This window comes from Lasiosphaeria miniovina (genome assembly GCF_030549165.1).
Source record: "Lasiosphaeria miniovina strain SMH2392-1A chromosome Unknown B0T26scaffold_3, whole genome shotgun sequence".
NCBI classification, from domain to species: domain Eukaryota; kingdom Fungi; phylum Ascomycota; class Sordariomycetes; order Sordariales; family Lasiosphaeriaceae; genus Lasiosphaeria; species Lasiosphaeria miniovina.
This window is the reverse complement of record NW_026848222.1, coordinates 4014828-4033448: the sequence shown is the minus strand read 5'-3', so window position 1 is coordinate 4033448 and position 18621 is coordinate 4014828. Positions and strand designations below refer to the sequence as shown.

General features: G+C 56.9%; 5 protein-coding genes across 5 annotated transcripts; 1 reads left to right on the top strand and 4 right to left on the bottom strand.

Annotated features, from left to right (window-relative positions):
* Positions 1-630: 630 nt before the first annotated feature.
* B0T26DRAFT_739912 (uncharacterized protein) lies at positions 631-2762 on the bottom strand (the record flags this gene model as incomplete). Its single annotated transcript, XM_060443781.1, has 2 exons — positions 631-2261; positions 2399-2762. 2 exons carry the CDS (start codon positions 2760-2762, stop codon positions 631-633), a joined length of 1995 nt encoding a protein of 664 aa, XP_060298721.1.
* A 1907-nt stretch (positions 2763-4669) lies between these two features.
* Positions 4670-5996, bottom strand: B0T26DRAFT_750148 (60S ribosomal protein L43; the record flags this gene model as incomplete). The annotated part of the gene is made up of 10 exons (XM_060445187.1): positions 4670-4733; positions 4796-4818; positions 4877-4903; positions 4994-5025; positions 5082-5096; positions 5177-5184; positions 5254-5281; positions 5334-5365; positions 5872-5882; positions 5958-5996. 10 exons carry the CDS (start codon positions 5994-5996, stop codon positions 4670-4672), a joined length of 279 nt encoding a protein of 92 aa, XP_060298720.1.
* Positions 5997-6916: 920 nt separating this feature from the next.
* B0T26DRAFT_642886 (Saccharopine dehydrogenase-domain-containing protein) lies at positions 6917-8560 on the top strand (the record flags this gene model as incomplete). Its single annotated transcript, XM_060437485.1, has 4 exons — positions 6917-6974; positions 7129-7633; positions 7712-8292; positions 8400-8560. 4 exons carry the CDS (start codon positions 6917-6919, stop codon positions 8558-8560), a joined length of 1305 nt encoding a protein of 434 aa, XP_060298719.1.
* A 613-nt stretch (positions 8561-9173) lies between these two features.
* On the bottom strand, positions 9174-11397 carry B0T26DRAFT_643382 (major facilitator superfamily domain-containing protein; the record flags this gene model as incomplete). Its single annotated transcript, XM_060437529.1, has 3 exons — positions 9174-10855; positions 10915-11045; positions 11159-11397. The coding sequence occupies 3 exons, from the start codon at positions 11395-11397 to the stop codon at positions 9174-9176; spliced, it is 2052 nt and encodes a 683-aa protein (XP_060298718.1).
* Positions 11398-13872: 2475 nt separating this feature from the next.
* On the bottom strand, positions 13873-17259 carry B0T26DRAFT_739909 (guanine nucleotide exchange factor; the record flags this gene model as incomplete). The annotated part of the gene is made up of 4 exons (XM_060443780.1): positions 13873-15115; positions 15169-16125; positions 16242-16947; positions 17016-17259. The coding sequence occupies 4 exons, from the start codon at positions 17257-17259 to the stop codon at positions 13873-13875; spliced, it is 3150 nt and encodes a 1049-aa protein (XP_060298717.1).
* Positions 17260-18621: the final 1362 nt, after the last annotated feature.

Below are 18621 nucleotides of genomic sequence, written 5' to 3'. Positions count from 1 at the left end.
TGGAACATGGCTAAACCATACAGTGATCAGCTGCAAGTGAACAGAGCCGGCTATGTCAAAAAGTCGTGACATCGAGACCCTCAATATATAATTGCTGAGCCGAGAGACTACCTGCCAACTACTCCGTACACTACCTTGTGCTACATGCCCCGAAACTCGGACACACCCAAAGGCCCATTGGGTGACTCTGCTATTTACAGACAAATACGCTTCTTGCGATATGTCTTCCTCGCGCGGCCAACCCAAACCTCCAGCCGATTTACAAACCGTTACAAGAAAGCAATGGAAAGAAGGAAGTACAAACTCCAACCAGTATCGAGCATGCTTAGAAAAGTCGAGCTACAATGCGACGAGACCAAACGGAACACGGGACACAACGCCCCGAATGTCAGCCTCCAGAAATGCCCGAGATAAAAATAAATACCGATTGTGTGCTATCCAGACCACCTGTTTCGCCGCTGGGTATCTAACCAGATCCGCCATGTCCCTAACCGTCAAGATGCCGTGAAACGCCCCGCCTGTCGTTATCGAAATCCCACAAAATCGTCAAATGTCGTTTCGTGGTCGTTGCTCGCCCAGCTGAAATGCAGACACATTCGCGTGATGCAAGGCCGCCGTTCAGGGATCAAATCAAGCCTTGAGTTCGGCGACCGCTCGGGCAACCTCTTTGGTTGCCATCTTCTCCCAGGTTTGATTAGCGTCTTCGCCGACTGTTGATGGGTCTTTCACTTCTTCGTAAATTTTCCGCGAAATGTCGCGATTGATGGCCGCATATTGCTCGCCCGTGAGCTGGGCAGATCGCCAGTGCGGCTTCAGCGCATTTCGCACAATTCGGCTGATGTCTTTCTTCATCTCCAAGGGCAACGTGGTTGCTGCAGGCGTGGTCGCTGCGGGCGAGTTTTCTGCAGGCGAAATATCCTGCGATCTCGATAGGTCGGCGATTTGGGCTCGCTGAGGTCGCGGCTGACGTAGCTCTCGTTCGCCGTTTTCTGGTGATGATCGGCCATCCCGCTGTGCCGCATGTCTATGCGGTGACGACGACCTTGACTGCTTCGCCGGCGATGACGATCTCATTGGCGAGAAATTCACCGGCGGGTAAACGGGCGCGATATACGAGCTCAGCGTCATCTGCGGCGAACCGGGGCTGCTAGTATAATTGGGGGGTGGGGTGAGAGACATAGCACGAGGGCTGCTATATCCAGAAGGCGAGGGCGAGCAACCAGGCGATGCGACATCATGATCACGCTCACGCGGAATTGGCTCGTACAGAGCCCGTATGCCGTCTTCGTTTGGATCAGTACTCATCTCGACTTCTTTCAGCAACGACGTTAAGAAAGACGGGGCCGCTTCGACTTGGGAGGGGCCTGCATTCGATGTTGGGGTTGAGCTCCCGGTTTCGACCTGATTCGAAGCGAGAGGGCCCTTGGCGGCAGACGATGACGATTCTCCATTCTGCTGCGGAGGCAGTCTTCGTGTGCGCGGGCGCTTGAGCTTCCTTTCGGGTTCGTGCTGCGGTTCATTGAGCTCGGGAGTGGCGGAACGCGACTTTCGCTTACGGGCACTGCCGTCGATCGCTTTCTCGAGGGCACCCCAAGCTATTTGCTCTTCTCGCGTCTCCTGCGGTGTAGGGGGCCGCTCGTGGTGGAACACGTTGGGAATGTGGCTTGCGAAATCTCGTGCGCCCATTCGGCTGGCAATGTTCATACGCTGCTGCCAGCGCAGAAGCTCCTCCCGCTCCTGCTCTCTAATATGCTGGGTGCGACGGAGGCCCTCGGAGATGATGCCATCGTCGTTCTCATCTTGAAAGTCGAGATCGATACTAATCGCATCCCAGACTCTTCCTGCAATGCGGCCCCAGGCTCCCTGCCATTCGTCCGACCGAGCCCGCTGCCGAGCCCGCCGCATACTGGCCTGGGTGCGAGAGACGCGATGCTGTGGACCGGCACCAGCTCGACGAGCCACGGGCTCGAATGGACGCCCGGCTTCTGCCTGCACAAGCGCCCTCTCGTGGGCACATTCTATGCAGTACCAGCCACCAGCAGGGACGCGATCCAGACCGATGCAGTACGTGTGATATGAGGCATCGCAGCTGTCGCAGAGGAGGAGCACGTCTTGGTTGTCTGCTAGGTTACAGATCGGGCAAGGATTGCTCGGTTCTTGCTCTTCTGCGTCAACTAGCCACGCTCCCGGATCGAACGCCTGCGGATCATATTCGGCCACCTGTTTTTTGTCCTCGACTCTGCGAGTCAACAGATGTGCACCTGCGGTTAGAGAGATTACACGGTCAGTAAAGCTATGCACCGCAGCCCAGCTGTGCTGTATGATTCTCTTTTAGAAATCAACTGCTGGAGAGTGGAATGGGAGGGGGACCAGGTTCAAGTAAAGGTATAATATGTACCTCCGATGCGGTCGTAGACATGCACCATATGAAAGGTCTGGCGGCAAATTGGACAGCTGTTTGCCTTTCCAGTCCATTCCTGTAGACAAGAGTCGTGCAGCACATGACCGCACACCTGAATTTCTGCAACGTTTTCATGGTCTTCGGATTTTGGCTGCGGCGTCGTGGTGCCGTTCAAGGTGGCGAGTCTGTTGGCGGCTGCACCTGGTTCAACAGCTGGCTGGTCGTGCTCGTGCTCCTGAACCACCAGAGCAGCAGCTGCTGAAGAAGAGTGGGCGACGCCACCAGCGAGGTATTCAGGTGGGGCAGCCATTGGAGGTTCGACCTCCAGATTCTCGAGGCAGACAATGCATTGATCAGCCATCGTGTAGAGAAAGCTGCAAGTGCGTCGAAATATCCGAAATGTAGGGACGTCGGGAAGTCATGTATTAAATTGAATCCGCAATGGGATTTGAACTGAGATCCGACGAAGGGGATGGCTCGAAAGGTCCCGAGGCGAACAAATGTGCTGTGCTGCCCAGGCAAGAACTGGGCGGGCAGTGGAGAAATGTTACGGGTGTAGCTGTTGGGTGTTGTAAGTGGTGTCAGACACCTCTGTTTTTGCGGAGCGGGAGGGAAGGCACCTAGGCTCAGGTGGTGTGCAGTGCTGAGGGTCCCTGTGCAGTGGAAGCAGCCCAGTGAGAGGGGGGCGGGAGGGGGCGAAGAAGGGTAGCGGGAACGAAAGTGGGTTTGCGGTGCTGCGCTGCGTGTGAAAGTGTGAAGAAGGGAAGAAAGAGTGCCACTGCCCACAGGCGGTTTTTTTTTTCGCGAAGCCCGCGTCCACTAGCGCAGCCGAGACATGGACCAATCAGAGGGCTCTCAATTAACCAGGGGAGCCCACCAGTCAACTTGGAGATGGTTCCGGGGGGCCAGCTGACGACTTGACTTCGAGTCTTGGAGGTGGGGGAAGTAACCCTAACAACGAGTCATCAGAATTGGGATGAGATGACTATGATGCCGTGCTGCGTGCTCCGTAGCAGGCGCTGTTGCTCTTGATTCTTTTTTGACGCGGTTCAGTGCTCGAATGTGAGGTAGTCCGTAAGGGTACCTCAGGTATTCGTGCAGTACCTGTGGGTATCCCTAATCTAGAGACCTCTGAATATCCAGTGGTTGAAGAGCACGGAGAGACAGAGGGTTTCGTGTTTGGCTGGTACAAACCCGTTTTGAGTTCGTCAGGTCCTTTCAATTCCTTTTCGACTGCCCTGCCCCCTGAATGGCTAGGACGTCGTGAGCGAGCTGGCGCTTATTTATCTGCCTGCTGCCCAAGTTGTAATTTAGCTTTTGAACAAATGGTACTCCTACATGACGGCTTCTCATAGATATGGAAACAGAGACGAACTAACTGGTAGCCGAGGGCCAGGTGTTCTTGTTCTCTGTCTAGTGTGAGTGCCCCAGTGCCCCTCTTCACCCAGAATGGATGGGATGGGACGGGGGAGGTCGCGGAATCTTTGATGGAGATCCCGCCTGCCGAATCGAAAGAACCGGGAGCTCAATGACCAGATCCGCAACGAATGCCGGCTGACTTAATATCCCATGTATTCAATGAAACCTGTCGCACTAACGCCTGGGCGCTGCTAGAGACGGCACGTTGGGGTGTTCCCTGCCTTGAGTCACTCTTGGAAGTGTTTACATCCATACCTTTCGGAGTCCCGCTGCAGGCTCACTGCACGAATGTCCAGTGCACCGGGGTGCCCCTTTTTGAAACATATAATGCTATTCCAGCACACACCGAAGACACCTCACTGTGAATATTAAAGACACAGCCGTGCAGCTGCAGACCAGCCAAACCCGGGGCGACAACCGTGACGTGGCACAGCAGTGTTTTAGTCGACGCGGGCCCGAGGCGGGGAGCACGGGCGGTCGTCATCGTCGCTCACCGAAAAAGGCAGCCAGAAAATGGCTCGAGAGGCGTCGCCTCCAATAGTAAGGCTTGTGAATTTTCGTGCATCATTGACAACCTTCTAAGGTATCTCGAACTCTCAAAATTAGAGAGCTTCTCATGACTGCTATCCGTCACCATCACCCAGTCAAGGATATTGCCACGTCGCCGATTTACTTCGCGTCCAACCCGCGAGAGTAGCAATGCGGTGCGAGGCAGCGAACCGTCATTGTTCAAGGAAATCTCATTGATCAAGCCGCCGTTCCTATCGGCGGAAAGTGTATTGAAGAGCCTCCTTTGTCCTTTTCCCTGACACCCAACCTGAAAGTCAAAACATGCCCGCTTCCACTAATCTAAACATCGGCAATCTCGCGAAGTCTGCGCAGAGTGGAGCGCATAGCGGCGGCAGCAGGTGTACTAGGTTTTGGTTAGAATCGGTCACTCGACTTGGAAGGGCTGCGCCCCAGCACTGTACTCACGCGACAGCATAAGCACCACCGGCCTAACGTTTTGTTAGTCTAAGCCCCAAAACTTCACATGTGGGTTTTGGGTGTACGTACAATTGTCTTCTTGCACGCCTTGCAGTTCTGTGAGCAAAATATCAGCACATGCCCATTGAACTTGTCGAGTGGGCCGTAGGTTAGTCCACGTCAGCCGGAGTTTCAGCAAAAACCTACCCAGATTCCTACTGATGTGCGGCGGACGGTATCTGTATCGGAAATTAGTGAGATGGCCTTCATTTGGGGTGGGGTTGCCTTGACTCACCCTTTCCGCAGAATGCTATTCAACGTTCACAGTCAATATATGTCATTAATCAAGGGTGCATTCGCCAAAATCATCCTGTGGGATACGGGACGTACTGCAAGTGCTGTTGTTGAGGTTAGCATTTGCGAAGCAGTGTGAGATCTCACCACAGAGACAAGGGTATATAACTCACTATCTAGCATGCTGTGATACTTCCTGCTCTGCGTGGTAGTTAGCATGATGTTCCAGTGGACGGCAGGGTTTAAGACGTACTCTTGACGAGCTTTCGGAGCGAGGCACCGTATCTAAGATCGTTATGTCAGCATCTTATCTCTGTTCGCTGAGCTCGCAAGCCGCGAATATGAACTTGGCCGTCGGAAGACGTCGAGAATGGGTCTAGCACCGGTGCAATCTGTCGATATGGCGTTGCCGAGCGTTGGGCAAAGTCGGGCACTTTGGAAGGTCCAATGATTCGAAATATGCAATACTTGCGCACACTGTCTGATATCCGTACAGTCCGCATGTCGGCAATTTTGATTGGCGCCTCGAAGCCACAGAACTTGCTGGTCGGATTTTACCGCATCCTCGCTCGCATCGCTCGAGATGGTTCAGACAGATACCCTCTGTGGCCTTGTCTGCGAGTCGCGCCTCTTGTTCGGCATTTGACCACCTCACGGACCCCCTCCCCCACCATCAATCGAGCTTTACGGGCGAGGGTGCAGGCGCAGTGTTGTTGTAGTCGCATTCGTCGTTGCCGTTCGGGATAAGGCGCTGGGGGCTTCGAAAAACAGAAAAACCATGTCTGACATACCTCACACCGTACTAAGATTCTGAGGTTAGTGGCCGGCCACTGGGGAATATGAGAGATGCCATCTGGAGGGCGTCGATAGTACTTACCTTGCCGGAAATGCCGACCTTCTTCGTGCGCTTGGACATTTTGTCTGGGTGATGTGACGAAGTATCTTGATGTCTACGTCTTAGTTGGCGATGAGAGCGGATTTTCGATTAAAGTCCAGTGCAATTTTCTGGTGCGGAATGGGCAGGGGCCGCGAGATGGCGGGAGCTAGGCGGAACCATTTTCCCGAATTTTGGTTTTGTGCCCTCATGTGTGGAGCGTGGGGTTCGCCAGCTGCACGTGCACGAAGGCCTGGCCTGCCAGCTGAAGGCTGGTGCAGAACCCGCCAGCTGCTAAGCTGCTATGCTGGTCGATCTCCGCATTGACAGGGGGTTTAGGCTTTCGGAGTCAGCACTACGTTCTCACCCTCAAGCCGGGAGTAAACCTAATTTGGCGATAAGGGGGAATAGAAGGCAGGCACGACGGATCAATTCAACGCAAAGCCTGCCCAACGTCGAAACGCAGCCAACGGATACCTCACGGCCCTAGCAGATGGGAGGCAAGTGGTCCGGCGTTCCTTGCCTATTTGGGTCGAAATCGATGTCACAGCACGAAATGGGAATAGAAGCCACAGACAGGGCGGCAGGAAAATGCCTTCATTGGTGCATCATAGGTCTATTTAGTCCAAGAGACGGCCCTCTTTCCTGGTTTCTCTCTCCTCGGCGTCGGCCAGGGCAAGAGTTAGCCATTTCGTCTTGTTGCGAGAGCACATGACACTTATCGTTTGTTCCGGTTTTCCATTTCTATATCCCTATTGTCTCCCAATTGTGCACAAGGAGCAGAGACTGGTTTTTACTATGCTGTGAATTGTGGATATCTCTAGCGCCGAAATCGTCGACTGTTCACTTTCAGCCTCAGCCGAATTTCACAGCCGAATTTCACAGCCGAATTTCACAGCCGAATTTCACGGCCGAATTCTTTTCCTCCATATCTGTGACAAGGACAGTCGTCAATATTCAACATGGCCCCCAAACAGCAGCATGGCCGGCAGTATGACGTGGTTGTCTTTGGAGCATCAGGTATGTACACTTAAGTGTTCAAGATTCAACAGGCATAGCCGCGGAGCAGCATATAAGCAGCATGTATTGATTTGCCCGATGCACCCTCACACTCCCATTCGCCATTCATGTGTCTAAATAGGAAATTGTCGAGGCGGACGCTGATCCAATGTAGGCTACACGGGCAAATACACAGCCGAGCACATTGCAACGCGCCTGCCGACGGACCTGAAATGGGCAGTGGCCGGCAGGTCGCACAGCAAGCTGGAGCAGGTGGTGGCGCACTGCCGCAGTCTCAACGCGGACCGCCCACCGCCCGCCATCGAGGTGTGCGACATCGACGATGGGCAGCTGGACGCCCTCGCCCGCAAGACGTTTGTGCTCATCACGACGGTCGGGCCCTACGGCCAGCTGGGCGAGCATGCCTTCCGCGCCTGCGCCGAGAACGGCACCCACTACCTCGACGTCACGGGCGAGGTCCCCTTTGTCGCCCGCATGCTGGCCAAGTACGAGAATGCCGCCAAAGCCAGCGGTGCCATGATGTTCCCGCAGATCGGCATCGAGTCGGCGCCGCCAGACCTGCTGACCTGGTCGCTGGCGGCGTTGATCCGGTCCGATCCCGCTTTTGAGTCCGCCCGGGGTGCAGTACGCGACGTGACTGTCTCGATGCATACCATTAAGTGAGTTTCTCTCGCTTATCCCACTTAATCACCGACCCTCAAAATGTTCCAGAAGGGTGGCTGACAAGGGGGGAAAAGGTCGGCCCCGTCAGGCGGCACCCTCACCACGGCCCTCAACCTGCTAGAGAACTTCTCCATCTCTGAAGTACGCGCGGGTCAAAAGCCATATGCTCTATCCCCTATCCCCCACCCCTCCCCTTCTTCCGCCCCAACCCCGTCCCTACTCACCCGCGTCACCGGCCTCGTCACGGTCCCCACTCTGGGGCTGCTCACAAGCTCGATCGCCGCTGGAACCGACCGGGCCCTTGTGCACCGGACGTGGGGCCTGCTGGAGACGATCCCGTCCCGTCGGGGCCAGGCGTACGGCCCGCACTTCTCGTTCCGCGAGTACCTGCGCCCGCGCGGCTGGTACCAGGGCATCGGCCTCCACCTGGGCCTGATCCTGTTCAGCGTCGTCCTGGTCGTGCCGTTCCTGCGCAGGCTCGTCGCCGGCTACGTTTACGGCCCCGGCGAGGGCCCCGACACCGAGGTCGCCAAGCTGGACAAGCTCGAGTACCGCGGTGTTGCCCATGCCGACTTTCCTGCTGATGCTGGAGGCAACGGGAAGGGCCGGCCAGTAGCTTTTGGCCGCGTCTGGTTCAATGGGAGCTTCTATCACCGTAAGCTATCTCCCCCCCCACATTCCTCCTCTCTGCCGCCTTACTATATAACTATTACGGCTGGTTTCTGCGTTGGCCGCGTTCGCTGATTTCGCCTTTGTACAAAGTAACGGGCATCTTCCTCGCCGAGGCGGCTGCCACCCTCTTTGAAGACGACGTCCAGCTCGGCGGCGGCGGCATCTTCACGCCCGCGTGTCTCGGCCAGCCGTACATTGACCGGCTGGACCGCGCAGGGTTCCATTCCGAAACTAAGGTGCTATCTGAGTAAGAGATGTAGTGGTAGAAAATAGTAAACCGGATGGCCCTAAACAGTGGAGAAGAAAGAGGCTTATGTCTATGCTTGGCTGTATGTGCATCCCTTGTATATATCGGCATTCTTAATTGTTGGGAGTATGGAGCGACGGGCGGAGAGATTCGCCTACCCCACACAAGCCGAACATTCCGTGGAGTATTTCCGGTGTTTCAATCCGCTTAATTTCGTCTTGCCCATGGGCAAAATTGAAATATTACTCATGAAATGCCATGCTGCTTCAATTTCAGGTCTTGAACTGGGTGGGTATTTTTATGTCGTCTGCTCAAGGAGGGACTTTTATAGTTAGTTAGATATTTATCTGCCTACATGGATTGTGTGCCACTTTCGTCTCCATTTCTAGTCAAAACCGTCAAAAGAAGAAAGAAAAGAAAAGGAAGGGAAAGAAAGGGAAATAGAAATAAATAATATCAACGCAGGTTCTATACGCAGTGCAGTGGGTATATACATAGATAGAGTTATATACAAATATCATGGAGATGTCATATCATACCGGGCATCAAAAACAACGTCTACCTCCCCTATCTCTCTTATTTCTAGTCCTTTAACTTTAAAATGATTATTTTTTCTTTCACCTCGGCGCATTCACCGGCCCTCCCCTGCCCAGCAACGACGACGACTCGTCTGCGCTCAGCACCAGCTCTGATCCTGGTCCTGGCCCGTCGCTATCGTCTCGCCGCAGCTGCCGCCACGTCCTCGGCGCCCACCACGTCCGCGCCGTGCTCTGTGCCACGGGCAAGGTTTCTTCTTCGTCGTCGTCTTCGTCTTCTTCGTCTAGCAGCACAGGGGCTGACGCCTCGTCGGCGACGGCGAGGGCACCGGCGACGTGGCCCCGGCCGTCGAGGCGGTAGTCCTTGACGCAAAAGGCGAGGGCGACGAGGGGTAGGCACAAGACCAAAGCGACGCGCAGCAGAACCTCGATGGTCTCCTGGTAGGCGCGGGCGATGGCCTCGCGCTCGGGCGAGCCCCAGGGGTAGCTGCAGGCGACGACGACGCTGGCGTAGATGTCGGCGGCGCGGTCGCGGGCGGGGCCCTCGGGCAGGTAGGCGAGCAGCTTGGTGGGGACGAGGCGGCCCCAGACGGCGCCCGAGACAGCGGAGCCGACGGCGGCGCCGACCTCGACGATGGTCAAGAAGGCGGCCGTGGCGACACCGACGTGGGCGTGCCGGTCGCCGCAGCTCGCCTGCACGGCCAGCTGCGTGGCCACGTGCATCAGGCCGGCGCCGGCGCCGAGGCCCGTCTGCGCGGCGAACAGCGAGGCCACCGAGGCGGCGCGCGTGCGCGTGTGCAACAGCACGGCGATGGCGGCCGTGTAGAGCGCGGCGCCGGCGACGATGAAGGGGCGCGGGCGTGGGGCCGAGGAGCGGCGGATGAGCAGCGAGGCGAGCAGGGCGGCGATGGTGGAGGCGAAGGAGAAGGCCTGCGTGATGGGGCCGGCGCGGCTGACGGGCAGGTTGAGCGCGACGAGCAGGTACGAGTAGAAGTAGGGCTGGACGGCGATGTAGAAGACCATGAAGTAGACAAAGCCGATGCCGCAGCCGGCGACTAGGGTGCGCGACTTGAGCAGGTCGAGCGGGAGCAGCGGGTGGGGTGCGAGCCTCGGGTTGGACTCCCAGAAGGGGAAGGCGGCGAGCAGGGCGATGCCGGTGCCGACCATGGCCAGCATGCGACGGTCGTGCCAGCCGTCGGGCGAGCGCGAGACGAGCGTCAGGGGAATGAGGATCAGAGAGAGGCCGGCGCTGAGCAGGAGGGTGCCGACGACGTCGAGGTCGTGGAAGAGCTTCTGAGCGCGCACCTTGGTGGGAGTGCTGCCGTCCTCGTGATGCTTCTTCTTAAGGAGCCCCATGCGGTCGGCCTTGCGGCCGTTGAGAAAGAGGCTCATAGCCAGCGGCAGGAAGGCGACAGGTAGTATGAGAGCCCACATGGCGTAGCCCAGGCGCCAGGTCGAGTTGGCGAGAATGGCGGCGGCGATGGCGGGGCCTATCCAGACGGTGACCAAAAAGGGGCTGTCGGGGAGGCTGGAGAAGAGGGCGCGGTTGAGGAAGTTGCTGGTGTCGGCGATGAAGACCTGCTGGAGAATCTGCAGGCCCGTCGAGCCAGCCGAGTAGAAGATCTGGGCCGAGGCATATGTCTGAACGTTCTGCGAGGCGGCCATCTGGATGTAGCCCAGAACGCAGAGGATGATGGAGATGGAGAAGGCCTCGAGGCGGCCAAAGACGTCGGCAATCTTGGACATGGGGGGCTTGATAACGGCTGTTTGTTCGGCGTGTTAGACTCGTTCCCGACTTGCATGCCTACTCTGGAGCACGTACCGTTGACAACATTCTGGACGACAAAGACAGTCGACAGCAAGGAGTGGTTGTTGAAGGAGCTGACAGCAAAGGCAGCCAGGGGATATGTTACCTGGCCCTCGAGAGAGATGGTGAAGGCCATCAGGAAGATGCTTGCGGATGGACAGGCTGTCAGTCGAGGTTCGGAGCAAGGGTAACATTGCTCCAACGTGTGTGTGTGTGTGAAAAGGAGACATGGCAAGACAAGACATAATAAAACACACACCTCATGTAAGCCACGGCCAAGCCCGTTGTCGACCAGGTGCGCGACACCGCTTCTATGCGCCTGAGGCCGTCCTGGATGTCGGGGGAAGCCAGGGCGGCGGGAGGCGCGGCATGCTCCGGGTCAGCGCGGGCTGCCGTCGTGGTGCCGTAGCTGCCGCCCTCACCCCTGACATGTTGTTGATCCGAGCCGTCGCTGACAACGCCCTCTATGTGGTCGGCGGTGCCCTGGCTCTTAGCCATTCTACCCGCCCGCTCGGAACTGCTTGCTTGGATCCAGTAAGGTATCTTATGTATGAACAACAGCCAAAGCACCCGATGCTTGGTGTTGGAGCGAGGCGCGGAAAGGGGGGGTTATCCGTATGGCGTATGGCGTATGGGGGGTGCTAAATAATAGATAATATGCAGCAGCAGTAGCGCATCTCTAAAAGACCGGGGCCAGCCTGTCCTGTCCACGTCGTAAGATGGAAAAGAGGAAACCGAAACACCAGAACGCCAGAGATTAGAGAGACGGACGAGACGAGAGGGAATGGCGGTCGTAGACGTGGCGGTCGTCCTCTCGGCGCATCCCACGACGACGCGAGGGGGCCAAGCAGGCAGTGGCGCTAGCGAGCTCAGCTGCAGGTCCCAGCTGGTCCGATGCTGTTTGGTTGCTGATGTGACTGATCCCGACTTGTAATTACCCAAAGTACCCCGGTATGTTGCGACTTGTATTTTGCAAAGGGGGTAAAGAAACTGCCGCGAATTATAAGTATTAGGATCGTAGTATTAAATTCAGCTGGTAGGTAAGTACAGGAAAGCATAGGAAGTGTATTGGGATTGAAGCCCAAAGCCTTTCCCCGAGAAACGGACACTAAGGTCCAGGTGAATGTGGACGGCGACGTAGGAAAGGTAGACAGCTGACACATCCGACAGGACAACACCTGCCTCGTTTAGCCGCCAGAGCCTCTTTCTCGTGCCGGGCTCTCTCTGTCCCTCTGTCCTCTCCTTCCATTCGAGCGGTTTTCACAAAAAAAGCGTGGGTTGGGGGGGGGGGAGTGCCAGTCAGCCTTTGGCTCCCCGGCCTTTTGGGGGGGTCTCACGGGGCCGCTCATGCCTGTTTAGGGAAAATCCCTCCCCCGCCTGCGGCCCTGATTGGCGGCAGATTATCTAAACCATCTGATTAAATTTTTTCGGGTTCCGGTCTCCTGTCGAACGATGAGTCGACCAGCGGGTGGGTCCCGCCCAGTGGGGTCCCGCAAGCCAGCCCCTCTTCCATTGCCCGTCGGGTTTGCTTGCTTGCTCGCCTAGGCCTAGACGGGGAAAGAAACGAGCATAAGCATGGAAATGAGAAAGAAAGCTCTTAAGAGCATAATAATTATCGCCTGTAAATGCACCTTGTCGTGTCACCATGTTGCGACCTTGTCATGTCACCATGTGCGAAGTGCCCAACTCACCGCGGAAGTTCGAATTTCATCATGCAAGAGCTCGAGCTCATACCACGGCTTGCGCGGTCTTGCTCCACTTCCTTATTTGTACCTGTCTTGCACATACGCGTATGAATTGTACGAAGTACGGACAAACAAACACTTGCTCGATACGAAGCATCGGCAAGGCGACTGAATTATGCACACCGGTGTACAGAGCCCGACGAGGACGGATTACAGATGGATTGCGTATAGCCAAGGCAATTGTAACATGAAACACCTCCAAATCCCAGTCTCACATTTGGAAGTTGCTGTTTGTGTACCTGGTAGTGAGTAGGTAGGTAACGTAAGTTTATTAAAAATAAAAGGAGAGGTAAATGATAGCAACCAAGAGAAACACATCCCAGTTTTCTCCATCGCCGCTCCGCTCCCACCCCGTCAGATCTCATACCATTAGATGATGCCGTCTCTTATATCATTCGTTCCGTCTTATCCATGCCGCCAAATATTTCACCAATACGCACGCAGAAAGAAAGAAGAAATAGAAAGAACATTCGACAAAAGCCTGCTTTTTACATCAACGTGACCCCGTCTCCGTCTTTCCTACCGCACACATACATACATACATACTACCTATATATATACTAAGACAACAGCGTGCCCCGAAAAAGGTACGACTGTACCTCCCCACCCCGGCTCCCACTCCCCTTTCCCCTTCTACCGCCATCCGTCAGACAAGCCCTTCCCTGCCCAAAAAGAAGCCCAAGCAAGGAGATTACCCGAGCATTGGGGGAAACCCCCAAATAATGCCCCCTTTTGAAAGAAAAACCCCAGCAAAAGAAACATTGACTGGAGGGCGTGAGAAAACGGCAAAGGGAAGGGAGAACGTGAACAAGAAAATAATAAGAAAAGAAGCAGAGTGGTATCTTTCCAACGCTGTGCAACTAGCCAAAATATTCATAACCCAAGAAGAAAAGTCATCGTTGCTTGATATATAGAACGTGCAAAACGTTCGACGCGGGCGGTGGCAGCCATGCGCCAGAAAGGGGTATAAAATTCCGAGCGTAAAACGGGAGTGCATGTACGAGGACCGCACGGAGAATCGCGGGCCGAGTCGCGGATAATCCCATCTCGCGTCCATGGTATGCGTCAAAGAGGAAGGAGTATGTGTGAATGTTGCGGCTGGGTGGCTACGCAAAGGGAAAGAGGTTGTGCAAGGAGGCGGCGCGGTGTCGTCTTGGCTGGGGTCGTTGATGGTAGCACGAACCACAAAACCAGACGGAACAGTCGCAAGGACGAAACCAAAATCGCCTTACGCCTCCTCCATGATGCCGTGCTCGCCGCCCCCTTCCTCACGCCATTCGCGGCTCTTCCCCGTCAGCCGCTTCACCCCGCTTACACGCCCGGCCCATAGGCTCTCGATGGGCGTGCGGAAGGTGAAGGCGCGCTGGGAGCTGATGACGCCGATTGCTTGGAGCACCGCCTTGCGGCTGTCTCGCCCAAAGACGGCCGGGTGGTTGATCCACTCGAGGCTGGACTCAAGCTCCGCATCAAGCGCCGCCACCGTATTGGCGTCAATGCCAGCCGCCGTTCCCATGCCGCCGAGGCCCAGTCCGTCATTAGACCGGCTACGGGGTATCAGGGGCGGCGGGAAGGTGCTGCCCGTCAGCTGGCTCGCCGACGTTGGCGATGGCGTGTTCTTCCTGTCGGGTGTGCCAGTCAAGGTTGGGGAGGTGTCGGTTGCTGTGCGGGGGGTCGAGGGCTGGGACTTGGCAGGTGGTGCGGAAGGAGGTACGGGAGGAAGGCCTCCCTTGCCGAGCCCCTTGAGGATGGAACGTGTCTCGTTCAATAGTGTATGAGCGCGGTCGTGCTGGCCTCTGCTGACCAGCGTTAGGGCGCGCGTCAGCATATCCGACGTTAGCAGCTCCATGCGTCGCTGCACGATGTGTGGGTGCGGGGGAATTGGAGGCGAGTTGCCCCAAGGCTTCTTCGAGTTTGAAGATGCCGGCAGCATCGTGATTGCCAGCAGGCTGGTCCGCGCGTGCTGCGACGTCCCGTCTCGAAGGATGTCGCCCCAGGAAAGATCGGCCTGGATTAGCGGAACCTCCTCGACGGAGATGGCCCTCTGCTCATCCTGGTCTATGGAGCCTCCTAGAGCCTCTAGCCCCGAGACAATGTTGTCCCAGGGGTCTTGTGGCAGCTGCTCTTGAGATGCGTTGTCGGGCATGATGACCAGCTGCACGAGAATGTCGCGTTTGTCGCCAAAGCGGAGATCCCCGAGAGCCGCTTCGGCATCACGGCCCGTTGCACGCTTCGTGATCTGAAGCGCGCCGCTGATTTTGTGGAATTTGGCTGGCGATCCCTCAGGCAGCTTGAGCTTGAGCTTGACGTTTTGATGCGATAGTGTCTGCATGGATCCCAGACACCCAGCCAAACACTCGCGAAGCATCATCCAGTCCTTTACGTAAGTGTACGACGCTTTCGTCCTTGTTGACAGCTCAATCATGGTGTCGGGCTTGTGCGTCATTCCGAGGCCGAACGAGTGTATAGCGATTCTGTCATCCAATGTTAGTCTAGTTATATGGAAGCAATATCGGATGAAACTTACTTTGCAGCTTCGGCGCGTGACACGACAAAGTCCACGCTATCGGCGTCGGATGTCGACGCGTCGCTGATGAGCATGATGGTGGCAATGGGGTTGTTGTACTTCCGGCCCATGAGAAGGTCCATGGCCACGTTTGCGCCCTCGACCACGTCGGCACGGTGGCTCTTTTGGCCCACGGGCTTGATCGAGTTCAGCACATTGCTCCAGCCTCCCCAGGCCTTGGTGGTCATGCCGACAATAGGGACGCCCCCGCCAGATGACCCAAAGGTTACGAGTCCCATGCGGTCGCGTTCGCCGAGGGCCGCAACCATGAATCGCAGGGCGTCACGGACCAAGTTGATCTTCACACCCTGCATGGACGCAGAGATGGGAACCACGACAACAACGTCGACGGGCACATGGACCGACGGAAGCAGTGGGCTTCGTGCAAAGTTTGTGTACTCGGTTGGCGCGGTGGTCGCCGACTTTGCGCCGCCCCACGAAGAGGCAAGTGAGGAAACACGCTGTGGCCGGGACGACGCCGGCGTTCTTTGCCAGTCATCCTCGTCCGTCTCGGAGAATTCGCCACGATCATAGTCTGGGCTGCGCACCGGCGAAGTCTCGACGGCGTTGAGGTCCAGAAGTGCCTGTTGCCACAGCTTGAGTTGGTTGCGGTTCTCGAAGCGGAGGTGGAACTGAGGCAGCTCAGCTACAGATAGGCTCAGCGTCAAGATGTTCTCGTCTATGTTGCCTGTCTCCGACACCTCGTTGAGGTGCTTCTTGATGAGAATGGACCCCTTCAGCGTGCAGCGTGATTTCCGCGGCGCATCGTCGTCCCACTGCGTCGAGGGCGCCGCCTGTGCGTGCTTCTTCTCCTTGACACAGATAAGCATTTCGGCAAACAGGAAGCATTCCAGCTCCTGCCACGACACCTTGTCCTTTCCCACGCGCAGCGTGCCGTACAGCCGGAGCTTTCCAAATCTAAAATATGTCCCGCGTCAGTCACATAATTTATTCCCCCGAGATTGAGACCCGATAGACCAGGTCCTCGGGATGCATCACGCGCATATTCCGCAAATGTGTGTGCTAGTACGTACCGGCTAAAGTCCAAGCCGTGCCAGTTGTCGACTCGTTTGTGTAAGACTTCAGTCGCCTCGGCCAGCACCTCGGCCGAATCGTAAGGGTAGAAGCGCGGCGCGCTCCGCGCGGGTGACGGTGGCCGTGCAAAAGACTCTTCTGCTCTCGGTGGTGCCGGGGGTGGTGCCGTCTGCAGATCCTCGGGGTCGGGCTGCCACTTGTTGTCGGTCACCTCGACCGTGATGAGGCAAGTGAGCGTCTGCTGCTGCCGGGACCTGTTAATGGTTGGGAATTCCGACCGCACCGTAACCGTTGGCGCCGGAATGGGGTTCCGCGTCACCGAGCGGGGACTCGCTAGTGATGTCTCCATTGCCTGGACGTCGTAATCGTGTCGCCTCGGCGGCCCGCTCTGCGTTGTCTCGGGGTAGCCTCCCGACGAGGCCACGCCGGTTGCCTCGCTGTCGCTCCGCGCATGCCTCGACGATTGTGTTGTATAGCGGTGGTCGGATGATGGGGCATCGCGGCTGTCGCGGCTGTCGCGCAAACCTCCTCCGCTCCTGGGCGCTGCGTCGCGATGGCCGTTTGAACCCATGGCACCGGGCCTAGAGCTGGATCCCCGGCTTGGCGGCCGCGCCGTCTGGTCGTCCCACGGCTGCGTCGGAGTCGGAGTCCCCTGAGAACGTGAGTCGTTTACCGATACAGCGCGGACCATGTTACTGATTTTCTCTGCTTGTGTGTCAGCTCGCTATCCCGTGGGCGGCGCACGCGAATGCCATCGTTGGTTATTGTCTTACCGATATCAAGCACATTGCCGCCGCGGCTGGTGTCGAGGTGAAGTGGCGCATTACATGTTGGGCAGTACTGGGACTCGAATTCGCGGATGAACTCGTAGAAGCAGGCTTCGTGCGACACGTGGGTGCACGAAAACTGCAGTATCCTCTCGCCGCGGAGCGTGTGCTCGAGCGGCTCCTCGCATACGGCGCACTCGCTCCCGACGAACGTGCGCTCCCGGCGCGATCGGCTCCTGTCTGAATTCATCATGCCCGGTGCCGGTGCTATTCTCGAGTTGCTCTCGCGCGACTTGACGGAGCCAACTGAGGGCGCCGAACGATGCGAAGGCGCTCGAAGGGTTCCGGTGGCGATTGAACTGTCTGGTGGGTTGGGAACCAAGTGTTAGCAGGTCATGGCCTCTGGAAATTTGGCGGCGCAAATAACTTCTCGGGTGACCGTCTGACCAGACAAGACGCGGTGGCAGCACGGCACAGTCAAATCAGTTTGTCACCCCGCTCCCCTCCACAGAAGGCAAGCCACCACGAAAGCAGACTATCGGGCTGCCAAGGAGGGGTTCCACCTACTCTTCTCCGGGTATGTTGCCTCGGCGTATGGTGGCCTCGCAGCGCTGCTCGAGGAAATGTTGTAGTTTGACCGGTCAAAGTCTGATCGCCAGACGCCGCCGCCACCAGACCGCGCGGCCGATGGATCGGGACCGACCACGCCGAGCTCGGGCAATGGCAGTATGGACAGATGGGCGTCGCGCACCCTCCGTTGCTGGTCTTTGACGAGGCTCTGGTTCTTGTGATGTGATCTACTAAACATGTGGAGGAGGGAGGGTTTGCGGCGAACGGCGACGAGGTGAGAGTGAGGTGACAAGGTGACGGTTTTGCCGATGTGACGGTGTGGTCTGTTCGGGGGGTTGCGCAAGGCCTGGGCTTATTTTGGGCTATCCTTCGGCGGCGGCCAAGTCGGGTCGTTTTGGCTTTTCCGGGGGATCTCCTCCCTGTTGGCCGGTCCTTGCAAGTTGCAACAGACTTTAATGGCGCTGTTTCCGTCCCGTCTTCCGTCCGTCCTGTGGAGAGGCGACACACCAGCTCGGGGGGTCTAGCTCTCGAGAAGGGGCGTGTTTCAGACGTCGTATCAACAATGCAGTGGTAGATCCAAGGCAGGCGGGCTGCGCATGGCTGCGTTGTTGAAGATAGTAGGCAGAATTGAACGATGCAAAGTCAGTTGCCAAAAGCCGTCCAGACTATGCCAGCATCCAATCCAATCCCGTTGACGAGTGAGCCCTTCTCAAAGCCCGAGTCGGTGGGTTTTGCCAAATTCTGTAAGCTGTCCCGAAGACACCGACGACTAGCAAAGAAGCCGATTGATGATGTGCTGCGGCCGTCCAAGGCTTAGGGGCGAGCACTCTCGCCTTCCAATTCGCTGGCCCGGGCTGTCTGTATACTCGGCTGCCGTGCACCACCTAGCCGCCCTTACTCGTCGGCGAAGAACTCGGTTTTGAGATGCCGAAAAAGTCGGACTCCTTGAAGGTCGATGTGCCGTCGTCAGCGCCTAAAGACAAGAAGACTGCCGTGGGAAATCAATTGTGCCCTCGGCAACGGCCTGTGCAAAAATGTCGCA